This window comes from Juglans microcarpa x Juglans regia, chromosome 1D (assembly GCF_004785595.1).
Source record: "Juglans microcarpa x Juglans regia isolate MS1-56 chromosome 1D, Jm3101_v1.0, whole genome shotgun sequence".
Taxonomy (NCBI): Eukaryota; Viridiplantae; Streptophyta; class Magnoliopsida; order Fagales; family Juglandaceae; genus Juglans; species Juglans microcarpa x Juglans regia.
The window spans coordinates 3,772,009-3,792,708 of NC_054594.1; the positions used below are offsets into that span (position 1 = coordinate 3,772,009).

The window sequence follows — 20,700 nt, forward strand, 5'->3', positions numbered from 1 at the left end:
TCTATAGATATTTTTTTTTTACTAAGGGATTAAGTAAGTATTTTTTAATAATGATGTAATTTTTTAAAAATTTTTAAAGAGATTAAAAAAATACATGAAAGAGAAGAAAAAAAAATAGCCTTCCAGGTGGGCAGTGTCGAGAGCCACTCTCGGTGGCTCTAGCACTTGTGGTGATATAAAAGTTTAAAAAAAAAAATTCAGGTCCTCTTAATAATGCTTGGTAAGATAATTTATTTGAAAATTTTGTTCTGAATTTTGTTGATGCTGTAAGGCGAATAAATAAATATTTAAGTAATAAAGTAATTAGTCTATGTAATCCAAGTATTTGTTATTGATTCAGAAAAATAAATCAAGACAAAAACATTGTTTTTATAACAGAAAAATGCTTGATAACTGATAAACTGGTTAATTTGCAAATAGACATATAAGGGGATTTTTCCCTCAAGGCTCAATTAAGTCCGCCTCGGAGTAGAAAGCTATTAACTCAGTCTACTAGGAGGCTCCTCTGTACATGACTTGTAGGACGGATGTCGCTGTAGAAGATGAAACTCGTCGATCTGAGGACGTCTCGGGGAGTGTTCAGTCCTCGAGTGCCCGCCTGCACAACAGACATGATATATGGAAAAACCGTTGATCTACTGACAGAGAAGACATGGATAGACCGGAGGGAAGGCAGATTGAGAGGAGAAGGTTGGAGAATCACGCTGCGTTAATAGTTCTGCCACCCGGACAACACCCCACATTAATGACGCTGTTGCAGAACCACGCTCCATTTAAAGACTCTGACAAAAGGAACAGTAACGGGGAACACAAACTTCAGCAAAGCAGGTCCGATCTGCTCCTCAGACTGGTAGTATAAATAGTCGATCCCAGGTACAAGAATACGCTCTTTGATCTTTAAACTCTCTTACTTATTTGCTACACTTCAAGAATATTTACTAACTTTGGTATCAGAGGTTTCCCGGCCCCAGGATTGCCCTCTCAAAGCTACAGTCTTTTCTACATTGTGTAGAGCCCGTTTTCGAAAACCTGAGTTGTTGGGGCTTGGCCCAAAGGTGTGCGAAACCCGACGTTAACAGTGGCACCGTATATGAGATCGTAATAGATCTTATGTGTTATTCTCATGCTTGCGACAATCCATTCCGAACAACTCAGGAGAAACATGAGAGACGCCATGGAAGCAACGTTGAAAACCTTGGAGGAGCGGGTGACAAAACTAACTGGCGAAGTGAAGACACTCCACAAAGAGAATGCGAAACTCAAAAAACCAAGATGACGGGATGAGATCTAGCGACACTGAGCACATGGGATCCCAAAACACGAAAGCATGACCTAACAAGGAAGAGGAGCAGAAACACATGCATGATGAACTCAGCAGCCTCAAAGGGAAGTACGAGGAAATAACACAGAAAGTGGGTATGTCGTCAATAGTGGGCCAGTTGCTCATGAGCACGGGTCTACCCAATACTAAAGAAATGATGGTGATTTCTTTGCTACCAAAGTTTAGAGTCACTGCTATGGAGATGTATGACGGAGGAAAGGACCCCCTCGAGCACCAAGGCTCATATGAAGTTGCATGGCTTCCCCAGCGAAATAGCTTGCAGGGCGTTTCCGTTGACCTTGAAGGGGTCAGGACGTGTATGGTTTGGGTCACTAGCACCTAAGTCGGTGGATAGGTTTGCTGAGCTAGCCAGGTTGTTCCTAACCCAATTCTTGTCTAGTTGGAGGAGGCGGTGTCCGACTGCGTACCTCCTCACTATCAAACAAACAGAGGACGAAAGCCTGAAGTCCTACTTAGCCCTGTTCAGTAAAGAGCTCATGACTACCGATAACCAACACGAGAAGATAATCTTGACGGCGCTCTTGTGAGGGGTTTGGCCACGCTCCCAGTTTATGGCTGAGCTAGCCAGATAGACTCCCGCGACGTTGGGGAATTCATGGACCAAACCAATAACTTCATCAACGCGTAAGACACTCTCCAGATATTGATAGAGCCACGAAAGAAGGAAGTGGAGCGCGCGAAGAGAAAGGAGAAGGCCCCAACCAAGGCCAAGTCCCATGAGAAATAGGAAAATGGCTCCCAAGAGAAGCGGCGAGAGGAAGTCCCGACAAAGGGACCTGGACCAGGTTACGATTGGCCCACATTCACCATTCAGAAGGAGGACAACCGAGGAACAATGCGCCGCTACACAATATCGAAGACTGCTTTTCCCCGGGAGGAATGAATGAATAAGCAGAACAACAGAAACACCATCGATCCCCGACCAGAAGACAAGAGCAAGAGAGAAGGGGTATAGGGAAAGGAGTCGGGACCTAGGTGACGGGCACAAATGGGCGAACAACACTCAATGACTGGCGATAAGGGAGCCACCGCCAAGTCGCCCCCATTTGCCACCAATGCAGTAGCTCCCCCTTTGGAGAAATTCGAACCATGGCTGCAGGGTTCGTGGGCGGGGGCTCACCTCATCAAGTAGGAAAAGCACATGCCAAGCAGGCCTGATACTACGAGGTATACTTGGGTGAGTATCATCCCACCAAACAACGAAGGGGTGACCCTACTCTGATAATTTCGTTCACGGAGGCTAATGAAGAAAGAGTTCTATACCTCCATGACAATGCCCTAGTGGTCACAATGCTCGTCACCAACTTCACTACTTGCAGAATCCTCATTGACAATGGGTATTGAAGCCTCCCGACTGCTGCTACGCCCTCATGCCCTTAAAAGGCTTCTTCAGAAGCATTGTCTAGCCTGTGGGAACCATCATGCTATCCATCCTGGTGGGGAATAGCCCCTGCACAACCCTTATTATGGTCGACTTTCTGGTGATGAAAACTTCGTCAGCATACAACACCATCATCGATAGGCCATTCCTCAATAGCTTAAAGGCCGTCACCTTGACCTATCACCTCAAAATGAAGTTCCCAACTCCCCAGGGAGTGGGGGACGTCCGAGGGGAGAAGGTATTGGCGAGGGAATGCTACATCCAAGAGCAGAAACAGAAAGATGAAGGGCCAGTCTCGGACGAAACCAACAGAATAGGATAGGCCGGGCACTGTCTACACCTTGCCTTGCCAGTTTTGAGGGGGGAAAGGATGGTGCACGACTTTGGAGAGAGGGATGGATGACGTCCTCCCCAGACCGGGATTCCATGTTCCTCAATTCTGTACCATCTCTTTATCTAGCTTGTACATTCATTTTTATTTAATAAAATGTGACTTTTCAGGACAATGCAAAACATCTGCTCTGCGCTTTCATATTACTAGTAAAGTGCCAAAAATAAAAAGTGCTGCTAAAGAAATCCACGGCAACAAAATCATCAACAGATTACCTTTCCGTGGGACACCATTGGGAAAGGTAGATGTTGCCTTATCCCTCCCGCGGCGGAGTGTGGGTCAGTTTTTGATAGCACGAAGATGAAAATTTACCTTCCTTGCAGATGTCAACAGATGGGTGCGGGTACCGTCACAAACTGTAAGAAATCACCTCTCCATAGGACACTATAGGGAAAGGTTGGCCCAAGGGTGGCCTTAACTTCCCATAGAGGACAATGGGATCAGCCTCATGGCCCTCTCAAGTAAATTACCCTGACTTCCGCCACAACAAAGAGTGGAATCAGCACTAAGTTGACCCAACACATACCTTTCCTGTGATATCAATAAGCGAGAGCGGGTCCAGTAACAGACTGCCTGAACAACTTACCTCTCTGCGGGACTCAACAGGGAAAGGTTGGCCTTATCCTTCCCGCAAACCGTAGAGGAGAGCAGGTCTTGCCCTCAAGGCGGCCCGAAGAACTTACCCCGGCTCCTATCATGGTGAAGAGCAGTCAACCAATTGCTGTTCAAACTTACTTCCCCACGGGATACCATAGGGAAAGGTAGGCCTTAAGGTTGCCTTGTCCCTCCCGCGACGGAGTGCTAGTTAGTCCTCAGCTAGCCAAAATCATAAATTGTACATTCCTCGTAAGTGTCAACAGGCGGGAGCGGGTACAATGACAAAATTGCCCAAATAATTTACCTCCCTGCGGGATACAAGGGGAAATGTAGGCTTAAAATGTTATCTTGTCCCCCCCGCAGAGGAGAGCAGGTTTGCCCCTTGCCGTAACTTGAAAAACTTACCCTGACCTCTACTACGTGTGAAGAGTGGGTAGTACCAGCCTAGCCCAAAATGTTACATTTTCCTGTAATATCAATGAGTAGGAGCAGATCCAGTAATAGATTACCAGAACGACATACCTCCTTGCGGGACCCACTAGGGAAAGGCCGGCCTAAAGGCAGCCTTATCCCTCCCGTAGAGGAGAGCGGGTCCTGCCTTCGAGGTAGTCCAAAAAATTTACCCCAACTCCTATCACAACGAAAAAGTGGACTGCTCCAATGGCAGACTGAAGAAGTTATCTCATTGGGGAACCAAAAGGTGCTGACTAATTTGAGGTAGCTTGGCCTCTCCGCAATGAAGTGCAAGTTTTAGTCTTACGACAGCCCGAAATAAGAAGAATCTATAGAAAGGAAGCAAATTCCTGCAAAAGGCCTCACAAGCATCAATCAACAAGAAACAGACCGAGGTTATAAACTCTCCAAATATCAAGACAAAAGATGCAGACAAGAGCAACAACGACACACAAGAAAAGGTAATACGCGGCGGGACAAAGTGAAAGGAAAAAAAAATGGAAGAAAAAAAGACTCGGTGGGGTAAAGGAAATAGAAGTGAAAGGAAGAAGGCTAAGGAAATAGGAGCGGAAGGAAAAGACACTTAAAGGAAATAGAATTAGATAAAAGAAGGCGACTAAAAGAATTAAAAGGAAATATAAACGAAAGGAAGGCGGCTAAGGAAATATGAGCGAAAGGAAAATGCAGCTAAATGAAATAGAATTGGAAAGAAGAAGGCAACTAAAAGAATTAAAAGGAAATAGGAGCAAAAGGAAAGACAACATTCTGATCCCTCCCCGACGCAAATTGGGTGAAGCCTATGGGCAGCCTGAATAATAAAAAGCAAGAAAATGACAACGTCAGCAAGTACCCTCTAGCATAAGCCGAGAACTCAGGTTTGTAATATTGATTCCTGTGACAAGAAGGCAAGCATAAGGCCCACGAGCTCCAGACAACGACGTGAAGAAGAAAAATTTGACAAGGAAAGTGCAAAAAATTATAATGCCAAATTCGAGGTCAACGCAAAAAAAAGGGCCACCAATAGGCAGGGTCGTCGGCCCAAGAGGCCCAATTAAGTCTGGCCCAGAGTAAAAAACCATTAACCCTGCCCACTAGGAGGCTCCTCTGTACATGACCTATAGGAAGGATGGTGCTGCAGAGGATGAGACTCTTCGATCTGATGACCCCTCTGGGAGTGTCCAGTCTTCAAGTGCCTGCCTGCACAACAGACATGATATACGGAGAACCGTTAATCTACTGACAGATAAGGCATAAAAAGACCAGAGGGAAGACAGACTGGGAGGAGAAGGTTGGAGAACCATGCCACATTAATGGTTTTGCCACCCGGACGAGATGCCATATTAATGACATCGTCGCAATACCATGTCTCATTTAAAGACTCTGACAAAAGGAACAGTAACGAGAGAACACAGACTTCAGGAAAGCAGGCACGATCTACTCCTCAGATTGGTGGTATAAATTGCCGATTCTGGGTACGAGAATATGTTTTTTGATCCCTAGACTCTCTTATTTATTTTCTACACTTCAAGAATATTTTTTAATTTTGGCATCGAAGGTTACCCGACTCCAAGGCTGCCCTTTCAAAGCTGCAGTATTTTCTACGTAGTGCAAGACCCATTTTCAAAAATCTAAGTTGTTGGAATTTGGTCTAAAGGTGTACAAAACATGACGTTAATAAGACATATATGTTTTTTTTAATAATTAAAAAGTTGATTATTAATTAATTTATATATAGTTTAAAATATTTAAAAAATATATAAAAAAAAAATTCAAATTATAGAATCGGCTTTTATCGGTACGGTAGCAAAATTGATTTGTTATCACTTTTTGATCATCTACGTGCTGCCGCTAGATATAAAGTAGGTAGAGCCCTAAAATTTTTAGCTCTTGGAAACGTTTCTCCTCTGAATTTCGCAGACCAAATTTCTCGGCAAACAAACGCGAAGCAAGACAGCGAGAACACGTTTATAGATCGAGTGAGAGTAATTAGTAGAAGATGTCTGATTACGAAGTAAGATACAACGGGGAGGACGCTGACAATTATCGCGGTGGCTCCTCACCTCCTCAACCTCGCGGTGGTAGCAATGGCGGTCCTGACGATAACAGCGACTCCAAGTCTCAGGTATACTTGCACTCTTGGTTCTACTGCTCATTTATTCGGAAGGCATATGCATGTGACTGAGATGATGCGTCGGCTGGGCATGAATATTGGGGTTTTGGTTGAATCTTGTTTTTTTCAAGGATATGGTTTGTGTGGATTTGAATTTTAGGGCTTGAAATGAAAGGGATCGGTTTATTGTGTTTTTAGGGTTTTTTTGTTAATATGTTCTTAGGATTTTGAATTCATTTGAAGTTTTTTTGTTTGTTCAATATCTTAATTTATGCTATGGTATTGATAAGTTGTTAGTTCACTGCTTTGAGTTGTAACTAAGGCATTTCTGGGAAGATGCATCTGCGGTTTTTAGTTAAAATGAACCAAGCAACTTAGATTTTTTAGGGTTTTGAAATTACTTTACCCTTTTTCCTTGCATTCCGAGACTTTTAGGGTTGCCTTTTGGGTGTTGTAAGTGGTGAAGTAGGTTGATTTACCGAAAAAAAATGTAGATACATTATGGGGAATAAATATCCGCTATTATGATAAACATGTTCAAGATGTTATAAATTTGAGTTTTACTTATTAAAAAATAGGATGCGATAGATTGGTTTTTGATTAATTTTGGATTTTGCTACTTATTTGATTGTTGGAAAGATCTAATCTGAAATGTAGTATTTCATGGCTCTCGTTGAATTTAATAGTACAATTATCTGTGGGTCATTTTCTTTATCGATTAGAACAAATAAGGTGTGTCATTTCGTGGTCTGGTTGAAATATTCATCTTTGTTAGTTCCATTCAAAGTTTTGGGTTGTAGGTGATGGCTTGGGGAAATAGCTTTGTTTCTTGTTGATATATCTTTAATCTTATAAGATCTTATACACTGGAGGATAGAATCCTGCCTGTTCTGTTTATTTTATTTTTTATTAGTTCTGGATGCAGTGCAGCATGCTTGGCTGCTTATCTAATTTTTCTTGTGGTTCTTTCTGTACAGTGGCAATTTGCTCCTTGATGTGTGGTATGATATACTTGTGATTAATTTGAATTTCATAAACTTAATTCGTGATCTTTGCATATTAATTAACTCAAAATATTGGGACTGTAATATTCCTTAGTTTCCCTAGTAATCTACTCTTTTTTGTTCCTCATTATCATTTGTTTGATTAAAATTTCTAATATAACTGAATCATTTGCAGCATGGTTCTCGTGATTATGAAAGAGAACCTTCTAAAAGTAGGGAGAGGGACAGAGAAAAGGGGCGCGATAAGGAGAGGATAGGGATAAAGATCGGGAGAGAGACAGAGGCAGTGATAAGGAGAGAAGCAAGGAAAGAGACAGGAATAGGGAAAGGGACAGAGACAGGGACCGGGACCGTCATCATAGAGATCGCCATGGGGATCGAGATCGCAGTGAGAGAAGGGAACGGGTAGGGATAGAGATGATGATGATTACCATCGAAGTCGGGATCATGACAGGTAGTACATGAACCAATACATTTTGATTTATTTATCGTGTATTCCTTTATCAACTACCATTCATGTCGGGCATTTCGTTGAATTACTTGATATACTGAATCCCGATGAAATAATTGGGTGTTAGTAACTTAGTACATGTATGTGCATTATATTGCCTATTATCATGCATGTCTTCTTAGAAATACTGCTGAAGTTTCTTTTGATTCTTGAGATGATGATATTTTGCTTGATCGATGAACAGACGAAGGGATCAGGACAGAGATATAGAGGATAGGCGCAGGCACAGGTCTCGATCTCGTTCAGGGGGTAGATCTGAGCAAAAATCGAGGTCACGTTCTCGCTCTCGCTCAAAGAGGTATTTATGCAAGATTAATTAGTATGGCTAGGACAAACCTGGCTTCCATGGAGACAGATTGCTGTATTTTTTTGTGATTAAGACTTTGTTTGGATTGATTTTATTGTTGAACTATGCTGCAACAAGATTTTTTGTTTTGATATTTGCCGGCTGCAGTTTATGCATGTAACTTCATGGTTATTTACCTTTTCAGGTCATTTAGAGATCTGTAATAATCATTTTAGTATCATCTGTCTTTCACATAAGTAGTCAGATTTACTAAGTTTCCTATAACTGATATCTTATGAATATTTTTTTTAATACCACGTGATCTTCTCGATATTTTATACAGACACATGCATTTTTATATGAAATATTTGTTATGATGAACAACTAGGTAAGATGGAGATGCTGTATTTTCTTGTACAACACATGCATTTCTCGATATTTTACCGATGTTGTTTCCCTTTTTTATTCAGATGTCTGGTTTTTAAACGAATGTGTCACTTGTATATTTGTTCTGCCCTTGGTATACTAATAATATTTACGTGCAGCAAAAGGATTAGTGGTTTTGATATGGCTCCTCCTGCTTCTGCATTGTTGCCTGGTGCCACTGCCGCAGTTGCTGCAGCAGGTAAATGTACCCTCTTATTTATTTAAGAATGTTATCATTTTCTTAACTGCTTTTTTCCTTTTTTGGATAGTGTGGAAAGTTCGTATCAAATTGCATGGTGCGATTTGGTAAGCTATATCTTTTGTTCTTTCATTTGCACATACAGCTTTCCAAGCTGTGGTCTCTGGATGACTCTACTTTTTTTTTTTTTTTTTTTTTGTTTACTTGGTGAAATAATTCTGGAATCGGAACTGAGAGATGTTTCTGGTTTTTTTTTGTTGTGTTTGGTGTTTGCTTGTTTTGTTTCTATGTCATGTCTTTTGTTGTAAGAAGGCAATGTTGGGCTAGTTGCCCCACTGAGCTGACAATGGGCGTGAGCCGACTTCTGTAGCTTTTATGTACAAGGAGGAAACAATGCACCGGTTTGATGGGTCTTGTTCGTCTTCAACCAGGAACTATTGCCTGTTTTGGTAGTCTTACGAATATTACCTCCATAACTTGTATATAATATATTCCTTTCATCTTATTTGATAAATCTTATTGAAGATGTTAGGATCTGCTTAATTTAATGTGCTTTCATGGAAAATCTATTGATAAGAGTTTAGCTACATTAAAGTAAACTAGGATTTATGCTACTGTTGTATTCTGAATAGTCAAATCTATGTGCAGGTCAGCTTCCTGGGACTAATCCAGCCATTCCTGGGTTGTTTCCAAACATATTTCCTTTAGCAACTGGTCAGGTATGATTTGTATGTGCTTGCAAATGATTTCCATGAGAATGCTTTAATTGTCAATTATCATATGACTTATTGCGTGCAGCAGTTTGGAGCTCTTCCAGTTATGCCGGTTCAGGCAATGACCCAACAGGTTAGTTAATTTAGCACCTACAATAATTACAGTGTTTATAACTTTAAAATACACTAGTAGAGAGGGTTCTTGAGTTATTGGCATTATTGGCCATGATCTATTTAGTTTTTTTTTTTTTAAAATCATGTTAACATGTAATATGTAACTTATAAAAAAAAACATGTTATATGTAATATTTGTGGTTTCAGGCAACAAGGCATGCTCGACGGGTGTATGTGGGTGGTCTTCCTCCTACAGCAAATGAACAGGTTCATCCACCCCATTGACTTTGTTGTTACTATTATCTTCAATATCCCTCCTCACCTAATTATCGTTTGAATAACTTGCTTTACCCAATGATCATAATTATCTCAAATGTTCTACTGCAGTCTGTTGCAACATATTTCAGTCATGTCATGGCTGCAATTGGAGGAAACACTGCTGGTCCAGGTATTCTGGTGCTTGAGTTCAATTTGTCTTCATAAGCTACCAGCCCTTTTAGTTGGATGGTTTCTCTACCAATTCTCTCTTTTTCATCTCTCTCTCTCTCTCTCTCTCTCTCTGGGCAGGAGATGCTGTTGTCAATGTTTACATAAACCATGAAAAGAAGTTTGCTTTCGTGGAGATGAGATCTGTCGAGGAGGCTAGTAATGCAATGGCTTTAGATGGGATTATTTTTGAGGTGTGTATTTTGAATTGATGGACATTTGCATGTCTACCCTTGACAAATTGGGTTAGTACATGACATGGGACTGACCTCTTTCATTCTTTCTACTTTTTCCAGGGTGCCCCTGTTAAAGTGAGGAGACCTAGTGATTACAACCCATCCCTTGCTGCAACACTTGGTCCAAGCCAGCCCAATCCTAATCTGAACCTGGCTGCTGTTGGGTTAACAGCGGGATCTGCAGGTGGGCTTGAGGGGCCTGACCGCATTTTTGTGGGGGGACTTCCCTATTACTTTACAGAGACCCAGATCAGGGAGTTGTTAGAGACTTTTGGGCCACTTCGGGGTTTTGATCTTGTGAAAGACAGAGAAACTGGAAATTCAAAAGGCTATGCCTTTTGTGTTTACCAAGATCTTTCAGTTACAGACATAGCTTGTGCAGCTCTGAATGGAATTAAAATGGGTGATAAAACTCTTACAGTTAGACGTGCTAACCAGGGTGCTAGCCAACCTAAACCCGAGCAAGAGAATGTATTATTGCATGCACAGCAGCAGATTGCATTGCAGGTGAACCCTAAACTGATTTATTTTTTTGTGGATTTCTTGCTCTTGTCAAAGTATCTCTGCATTTATTTAGCGACTATTTTTGTATGTATGTTTGATATATGCCCTTTGTTTTGCAGAAGCTCATCTTACAACCTGGCTCGGTGGCCACAAAGGTTGTTTGTCTCACTCAGGTGGTTTCTCCTGATGAACTTAAAGATGATGATGATTATCAAGACATTTTGGAAGACATGAGAGAAGAGTGCGGAAAATTTGGTAAAAGCTTGATCTAACTAGTGATTACATGCTCAGAGTCTTTACTTCCATGTTTTTGTCATTTCCCCTGCTAAGGTTCTTTCGTATGTATTAATCTTTTTCATGTTATATCTTTTTGTTTTACAGCCATTTTGTAGTCCCACATTCTGCTTTAAAGAATCAGGCCTAACATACACAGACAGAAGCCTCCATAACCTTATTTTATGTTTACCTAAGAATGTTTCTTTGTATATTTTTGATAAATCTTATGCAATTTGAGTTGTTAATGTGATTTGCAGGTGCACTGGTAAATCTTGTCATCCCCCGCCCAAAACCAAATGGCGAACCATCACCTGGAGTTGGAAAGGTTGTATGATTTTCCTATTTCCATTATTTTCCTGCAATTTAATCTTTGCTCTAACGTGACATGGTAATTAGAGTATGAGAATCCTAGTTGTCGAGTGTTCGTCCTTCTAGGCAAATACTTGTCCATTCTCTTGATCTCCTCCATTTTCCCAAATCATTGGTAAATTTGGTTTATAACTCGAGGAAACTTAAAAAGTCAAATGACCGTCATGTGAGGGATGAAGTAAATTACTTTTTTAAAGCAATATTTCATTAAAATTAAAATACAAGAGGTGAGGAATTTCAACAAAAATCCCATTTCCAGAAGATGTATTGCAAAAAGACAATATTAACGGGTAATGAATCCGATTACCTATAAAAAAAGGGTAATGAATCCATTTAAGCAGACTTGTGTCCATGTTCCCTGATTTAGCTAAGGAGGGACCGTTAAAGAAGTGGTTTTATAATTCAATTGTGGACTCTACGAATGTGGTTTTGGGCCACATCTGGGAGAGCAACACTACAGTCAGTTGTTGAGGGGTTGTCGAAGGAATCTCCACATTTTTTCACTGAATCGTCGGTTAGGGACACTACAGTCCATATGTGCGGTACATGTGGTAATTAGAGGTCAAAATGCACATCGGCGTATGAAATTCATTTCCTAGGTGGCGTGCTTTCGTGTGAGTTTTGAAGTCGGCAATGGCAAGTATAATGGTGGGAAAATGCTAACTTGCCCTATGGTTTTACCTTCTCATTTTAACTGCTCAATGGTTAAAGAAGTGATCATTAGTGAATTTGTGATTTTTTTTAAATGTTTAAATATGTTTAAAAAATGATTGAAAGAAAAAGGGAAAAAAGGGTACAATTTGCACTAGGGGCCACGCCCAGCGGTACACACTGGGCGGCCTAGTAGCAGGATCCACAATGGTGTGGTGTGTATGATGTTTTGGTGGTTTAAAAGCGGTAGATTGGACATTCTCCAACCTAGGTTAAAAAAATGTGGGAAGGATTGGCAAGGGAGAGGAGGGAGGGATCCCTCTCTCCATTACCCTTCAGGCGGAGGAAATGGGGGAGAGGTTGTTTGGGTATTTCAGAAAAAAAGGCAGAGGGAAGAAACAAATTACTTGGTGAGAAAGGATAACAAACATTTAAAATGAAAATGGTGGGGGCATTGCAACCAAACCTTCTTGTCAGTTCCTTTCATTTTTTCTTTTTGAACTCGTTGCTGAAAACAAATTCTCTGTCTATATCAGGTCTTTCTAGAGTATGCAGACACTGATGGTTCGTCAAAAGCACGTTCTGGGTTGAATGGAAGAAAATTTGGTGGGAATCAAGTCATGGCAGTCTTTTATCCAGAGAACAAGTTCGCCCAGGGGATTATGAAGGATAGTTATTCTCCAGTCTTCTATTACAGCCTCTGTGTTGATGGATGGAGATATTACAGCCTCGGGATAGGTATTCCCCCATGTTGCGTTGGAGTTGTAACAAATGTGAGATGCAATTGAATTAATTTAGATTGTCTTGTCCTTGCTGATTGGTACAAATAGCAAAATACAGTTTGGGGTGCGACTACTTGTAGTTGTTGGTGCTGTTTGTCTTCATGGGTGAGCTTGGCCGTTTTATTTTAGGGTAGAACATATATACACTTCATATGATATGGTATTAGCTCCATTTGCACCTTTGAAGTTTTCAATATTTTTTTTAGTTTCATTTCTAATGGTATCTGCTTATTTCTTGTTCAAATTATTACTGGAAAGTAAATTTGAGTGTTCGGGGTGATGTATATCCCCTTGTGATTAGGGGTTTTCCAATGGTTTCATGTCATATAATAGTATGAATAGAAGACAACTGAAAGTCTTGTGATCTTAGTAGAATTATATTCAATCATGATCGAGATATTAGACGGGCGTTTAGGCTAGTAAGATTTTCCTCTCTTGTATTGGCAGCACTCGTGTGGTTGACTTGATTGTCCACATCGCATCTGTACATGCTTGAAGCAAAATCTGAATATTCGAGTGATATTTTTGTTTATGGAGTCGAGGGTTTAGTTACTAGTGTGTCACTCGGTTTGGAGTTTGGAATAAACCTCCCGAGTCTTATTGCTATATTCTGTCAAACTTATGCTCGCGGTAGGTCTCTGTTGGATGTTTTATCTTATTGTATGTTTCGAGTACAAGTGTATCGGAAGCAGTGGGACCAGTATCAGCTAATATTAAGGCATTTCATGATCTTCATATGAATGGGGTTTGCACTTTCCTTTGATGCTCTTTGCCAACATTCTTTTTGTGATACTAATTCTGTAATTCCCATTAGTAGCCAGCACCAAACAGAACTGCGTGAGAATGTTTGAATATGGAATTGAAGGCTTGAACTGTGTTCCATGCATTGTACCAACTTGAAGAAAAAGAAAGTCGCTAATAATGCACTAATTTGTGTTCTCGAGAGTATACTTTGCTGGGTGTTTGCCGAAGTCCATGCCTCTCTGTAAAGCGTTTTCTCGGTATGCTGTTTGCCTGTGCGTTGCTGGTCGGAGCAGCAGAGTCGCGTGATCTTTGCCTCGCGTGGTCTTTACCCTACCCACGAGGGTCCGTGTTTTCAAAATGCATGGATTGCTCTTATCGGAACTCATCCCGTGCTGGGACTGCTATCCATGAATCGGCTATATCCATGTACACCATGAATTTGCCGGCTAGTCGCACCACAACCATCGTTTTTTTTTTTAACTAGTTTTTATCTCTATATTTTTCTAAAAAGAAATTATAAATCCAATAAATTTAAAAAAAAATAATAATTATAGCCGTAATTATATAAGTGTTTCGTAATTATTTAAAAAAAATAAAATAAATATAAAATTTATATAAAAAAATTAATATTTTAATAATAAATTTTATTCATTTTTATAACAATTATACGATTCTTACGCATTCTACGATTTTATTATTCATTACTCGAATTTAAAAGTGAAAGCTCGAAAAGTATAAATTGAAAAGATAATGCCCGTGTTTCGCAAAGTACTCATAAATCCGGAAAATACTTCCCACTGTTTGTGTTGCACAGCCTCGTCCTCTAAAACCCTAATCTTGGAAGCTACTAATCTATTACTTGAAGTTGAACCAGCAAAGCCCTCCACCTCTCTCATCCCCTTCTTCCCCCCAAAACCCCAGAAAATGTCCTCTTCCATTCCTCTCCGTCATCTTCGCCACCTTAGCACCACCGCCAATTTCTCTTCAATGTCCATTTCCAGAGCAAAATCGAAACTTCGGACCGAGTATGACCCTGACAAAGCCCTGGAAATATACTCCTCCGTTTCGAAAAACTATTCATCTCCCACCTCCTCCCGCTATGCTCAGGACCTCACCGTCCGCCGCCTCGCGAAGTCTCACCGCTTCTCCGACATAGAGTCCCTCATAGAGTCCCACAAGAAAGACCCCAAGATCAAGGAAGAGCCCTATTTGTCCACTTTGATTCGATCCTACGGCCGAGCTGGTATGTTCGACCACGCCTTGAGAACCTTCGATCAAATGGACGACTTGGGTACTCCGAGATCGGCGGTTTCCTTCAACGCCTTGCTATCTGCGTGCAATCATTCGAAGATGTTCAACAAGGTCCCCCAACTGTTCGAAGAAATTCCCAGGAAATACAATATCTCACCGGATAAGGTTTCGTATGGGATTTTGGTCAAGTCGTACTGCGAAGCTGGTTCGCCCGAGACGGCGGTTGGGATTTTCAAGGAGATGGAAGAGAAGGGGGTGGAGATAACGGCAGTGACGTTTACGACCATACTGGGCGCTTTATACAAGAATGGGAAGAGCGAGGAGGCCGATAAATATTGGAATGAGATGGTAAAAAAAGGCTGTGAGATCGATGTTGCTGCATATAATGTGAGGATTATGTATGCGCACGGTGGTGAGCCGGAGAATGTGATGGCTTTGATCAATGAGATGAGTAATGCGGGGCTTAAGCCCGATGCAATAAGTTATAACTACTTGATGACTTGTTATCTTAAAAGTGGGATGATGGATGAGGCGAAGGCGGTTTATGAGGGGTTGGAGGGAAATGGGTGTAATCCAAATGCTGCAACTTTTAGGACCTTGATATATTATTTGTGTAGGAATGAGGATTATGAGAAGGGGTACAAGGTTTTTAAGGAGAGTGTGAAGGTGCATAAGATTCCTGATTTTGTCACGATGAGGAATTTGGTGGAAGGGTTGGTGAAGAAGAAGAAGATGAAGGCGGCGAAAGGATTGATCCGGACTATTAAGAAAAAGTTTCCCCCGAATGTTGTTAATGCATGGACAAAGGTTGAGGAAGAACTTGGTTTGTCTTCTGTGGATGCTGATTCTGTTGAGGATCTAGAGGCCGCAGCATAAGGATTTATGGCATGTTTTTTATGTTTTGGTAGCTTGATCTGTAGCTGCAGAGGATTCAATTTTTATTGAATGTTGAGTTGGTGGGACAAGCGATGCAAATTTGATTTGGAGCTGGTTACACTAAGCTGTTTTGAGCTGCCAAGAAGTGTTGAAGCTTCAATACAGCTAAAAATGTTTAGTGATCGTGTTTCTTCCCCTTAGTTTTAGCAAATAATTCGTAAAACCAAGTTCTTGTTTTCCTTCCTGCTGCTTATTTAAGTTCGGCTGTTGTTTTTTTCATGGCAATGAGCTTCTCAAGGCATTCTGTTAGATGGTGGCCATAACTTGCTCCTCCTTGCCTGTACCCTTGCTTGTTTCTTCTTGTTACTCTTGCGCATCCTGCTTTTCCATGTCAAAGGTAGGGCCTTTAAACGCAGTATTCTGTCTACAAATCTGGACAAGCTTGTTTCTGTAACAAGATTCCTCAATCATAGCTGGGAAAAGGATGCTAATTTTCATTCTGGTATTCTGTATGGCATCTTACATTTCGAGCAATTGTACTTTGAATATTTAGTTTAGAGGTTCTTTCACTCTCCTTTTTTTTTTTTTCCCCCATTTAGTACGTTCTGTGCTGCAGAATGTGCACTTAAGCTTGGAAGACGGGAATATTGTTGGTGGAGAGCTACTCTTGTGGCTTGTGAGATAAATTTATGGGCTGCACGAACAGGTCGGGTAATGGACGGCATTACTAATTTCCCGCGTTGGAAGGCTATGGAAATTCTCTGTTTTTGTCATTTTTTGTGCAGTTTTCATATTGCATTAATCCAGAAAAAGTAATTTTAAAAGGAATTTACGTTAGTCATTATTCACTCTCACATTCCACACCTATAATTTTTTTACAGGATGTGTGAGTGTTTTTTATAAGGTAAGAGGATATTTTTTATAAGGTGTGAATCATGAAGGGCAGCTCAGTTGGTCCGACCTTAGGTTTGCTTCCCAATGTTCACTAGTTCGAGTCCCCTTAGGGCCACTGGAGGTTTACCGAGTTGTTAACTTCAGGGTCTCATAAGATTAGTCGAGGTGCGTGCAAGCTGGCCCGAACACCTACGATTATCAAAATATTGTTTTTCATAAGGTGTGGGATGTGGGGTAATGAATAGTAACCGATTTGAAGAATTTTTTATTTTGAAAATGAAAAAACTACTTTCATTTGATAGCTTGCCTTTTTTTTTTTTTTTTAACCTAGTGATTTTAAGTGTATTAGGGTATTTTTTTTAAATATTTAAATATATTAAAAAAAAAAAAACAAAAAGTGAGGGGCAGTAACTTTGAGCGGGTTACTCTGGGTAGTAGAGTAACCAGACTCTTTTAAAAATGAAAATCTTTTGGCATTAGCCACTGTTTGGCATCAGCCAAAGCACACCTTACATGTCCAAACCAAAATCTCTCACTAACAAGATCTAAACTGGACACAAATCTCGATCCTCTCTCTCTCCCCCCTCTCTTCTCTTCAGCCTAAACCCCCTATTTCTCTTTAGCAATGAGACCTTCCTCTCCCATTCAAAATCTGCAGCCCTGGGTTTCATCTCTTTAGCAGTGGCCTGGGTTTCATCTCTCCATTCGAAATCTATTGCCCTGAGTCCACCTTCCCTCTTCTACAGCGATCATCCCTCCCTCTTCTACAGCGACGACCCCACGTGACGAGACCACCCTCCTGCAGCGTGCTTCATCCCTCTCGACCACCCTGCAGAAGACTGGCGGAAGATCCACCACCTCTCGATCACCCGTCCAGAGATCTGCAGCCATAGAGGAGTTTTTCTCACTCGGGTAAACCTGAAAAGAAAGAATATATGCTTGATTAGTTTGGGTTTGTGAAAGAACATTTTGCTAGGACTACCAATGCTGAAGAAGTGGCTTCTTGGAAAGCATAGAGAAGTAGGACGAATTTTTTTTTGGGTCTAGTAGCAATATGTTCTAGTAGCAATGTTCTAGTAGCTGAATTGAAGATGGGTATGAAATATGCTTATAGAGTGATAATTATAAGAGTACTACGCGCTCAGGGAAAGAAACAAAGCGAAAGAAATATAGTTATTTCAGGAATAGGTTGCAATATATATTTAACAGTTCTTCTATATACAGTTGTTAGATACAACCGGCGTGTAGTTGTCCATGTCACGTCAGACACATATTATTATTTTTTTTTCTTTTCTCTAAATGCACATGTTCTCTCTCTTTAGCTGTCTCTCTCTCATCAACTCTCTCTATCTCTCGCTCATCGGGTCATTCAGGTCGTCTCTCTCTCTCATAAGCTCGGTCTTTCTCTCTCATTAGCTTGGTCTCTCTCTCATCAGCTCTCTCTCACAGCCTGATAGTATATCGAATTCGGGGGGTTTGAGATGAGTGGTTTCCACGTCAGCCTCGTTTGCATCAGGCGCTTGCAATAATCATTTTTCTATATTTAATTATTGAAGGAAGAGAGTTTGTGAAAAGATTTAAAAAGGCACTTGGGGATTGGTGGTATTCGAACCAAGCCTCTTAAGTTATTGGAAATAAAATGAAAAGGCACTTGGGGGTTGGTGGTCTTTCTCTCTCATTAGCTTGGTCTCTCTCTCATCAGCTCTCTCTCACAGCCTGATAGTATTTCGAATTCGGGGGGTTTGAGATGAGTGGTTTCCACGTCAGCCTCGTTTGCATCAGGCGCTTGCAATAATCATTTTTCTATATTTAATTATTGAAGGAAGAGAGTTTGTGAAAAGATTTAAAAAGGCACTTGGGGATTGGTGGTATTCGAACCAAGCCTCTTAAGTTATTGGAAAAAAAATGAAAAGGCACTTGGGGGTTGGTGGGATTCGAACCAGTGCATTGGTTGTGGAGAGACACGTCTCAACCATTGGGCTAGCACATCACTTCATTTGTGCTTGTAACCATTATATTATTTAAATAGAACTTCAAACGGTTAAGTTCCAAAGAGGTGCGACTTTTCACAGGCATCTTTTCAAGTCTATAAAATAGATCTGTATGAACGCGAGAAATAGTTCGTCTTCATCATCTCAGTTTCAGACTTCGCAATAGAAACTCAGGAACTCTCCAAAATTGCTATTTGTAGAGTTATAGGTTTTATTGTATCATGGAGACGATTTGCTAGGAACCTATTAGCAAACTCTAATCGAGTGGGGGCAAATATCGTCTTAAAGACAGTATTTTTATACGCCTCAAAGCCTACAAATTTCTCAGATTCTCTTTTCAATTCCTTATTTCACAACAATTTTAAGACGATATTTTAATGGAAGGAGGGTCTGATGTAGCAGCTTTCAAAGTCATGAATCAAGATTTTGTGAAATTGTACAGATTTGATGGAACCAACTTCACACGCTGGCAAGACAAGATGAAGTTTCTTCTCATTGCACTGAAGATTTTCTATGTTTTGGATCCAAGTCTAAAGCCAATTTCTAATCCAACTCCTAAAGATACTGAAAATATTATTGCAGAAAGGAAGAAACGTGAAGAGGATGAACTTGTCTGCAGAGGTCACATTCTCAATACTCTCTCTGATCATTTATATGATATTTTTACTGCTATTAAGTCTCCTAAAGAAATTTGGAATGCTCTGGAAGAAAAATATAAGACAGAAAAATTAGGTACTGATAAATTCATAATTCTGAAGTAATTTGAATTCAAAATGGTTGATAATTTGTCTGTCTTAGACCAAGTGCATGAGTTGCAAGTCTTGGTTAACAAACTCCGTGATCTGTCAATTAGTAATCCTGAGTCTTTCCAAGTGGGAATAATTATTGCAAAACTTCCACCGAGTTGGAATAACTTCAGAAAGAAGCTTCTGCATATGGCAGAAGAACTCACTCTAGAACAAATTGGAAAACATCTACGAATTGAAGAAGAGAGTAGAATTCGTGATGACAACCATTTTGATTCTAAAGTGAAGGTTAACAGTATTTTAAAGGGAGATGACAGAAAACAGAATTATCTTAAGACCAAGAAGGGAAATACCTTCAAGAAGAATTATTCGACCAATAAAGACAAGAAAAATAGGTCATGTTTTAACTGTGGAAAAAATGGCCATTATATTCATGAATGCAGATTCTTAAAGAATAAGAAGAAAGAAAATGACAATAGTTCAAACATGGCAAATTCAATTAAAGAAATCATTGCGATGGTAACAGAAACAGAAATTGGCATGATTAATGAGGTGCATTTCGCTTCTACTACAAATTCCTTTGATTGGTGGTTTGATTTTGGTGCTACTATGCATGTGTGCAATGAGAAAGCACAATTCAAGAACTATGTCGTGGCTACTGATGATCAAGAAGTTCTTGTGGGAAATCACATTTCTATTCAAGTTCATGGAAGAGGAAATGTAGAGATGTTGCTTACTTCTGGGAAGAAACTAATTTTAACTAATGTTCTTCATGTCCCAGATATTAAAAAGAATCTAGTAGCTGCCAATTTGTTATGTAAAAAGGGCATAAAAGCTATTATTGAATATGATAAGTTGATTTTGTCAAAGAATGAGGTATTTGTTGGAAATGAATATTCTTGTGATGGGATGTTCAAACTCAGTATTATGAATAAAGATGTTACACATTCTTCTTATATTGTTGAGTCATTTCCTTTATGGCATGGTCGATTAGCGCATTTAAATTTTAAATATATGAAACATATGTCTAAACATGGTTTAATTTCTTATAAGAATGTTGATGATACAAAGTGCGAAATTTGTATTCAAGCTAAAATGACTAAGAAACCATTTCCTACGGCTAATAGAAATTCACAAATTTTAGAACTTATACATTTTGATATATGTGAGTTAAATGACATTTTGACTAGAGGAGGTAGGAGATATTTTATTACATTTATAGATAATTTTTCTAGATATACTGTTGTGTATTTAATGAAGAATAAAGATGAGGCTTTTCACATGTTCATTTGCTATAAAACTGAAGTAGAAAATCAAAAGGAAAATAAGATAAAAATTCTTAGAACCGATAGAGGTGGAAAATATTT

General features: G+C 40.0%; 1 protein-coding gene and 1 pseudogene across 1 annotated transcript; both read left to right on the top strand.

The window, feature by feature from the left end:
* Nucleotides 1-5,987: 5,987 nt before the first annotated feature.
* Nucleotides 5,988-13,011, top strand: LOC121252963 (annotated as a pseudogene).
* A 1,331-nt stretch (nt 13,012-14,342) lies between these two features.
* Nucleotides 14,343-16,271, top strand: LOC121252975 (pentatricopeptide repeat-containing protein At4g36680, mitochondrial). The gene has a single exon (XM_041152837.1). It carries the CDS (start codon nt 14,500-14,502, stop codon nt 15,700-15,702), a length of 1,203 nt encoding a protein of 400 aa, XP_041008771.1. The 5' UTR covers nt 14,343-14,499; the 3' UTR covers nt 15,703-16,271.
* Nucleotides 16,272-20,700: the final 4,429 nt, after the last annotated feature.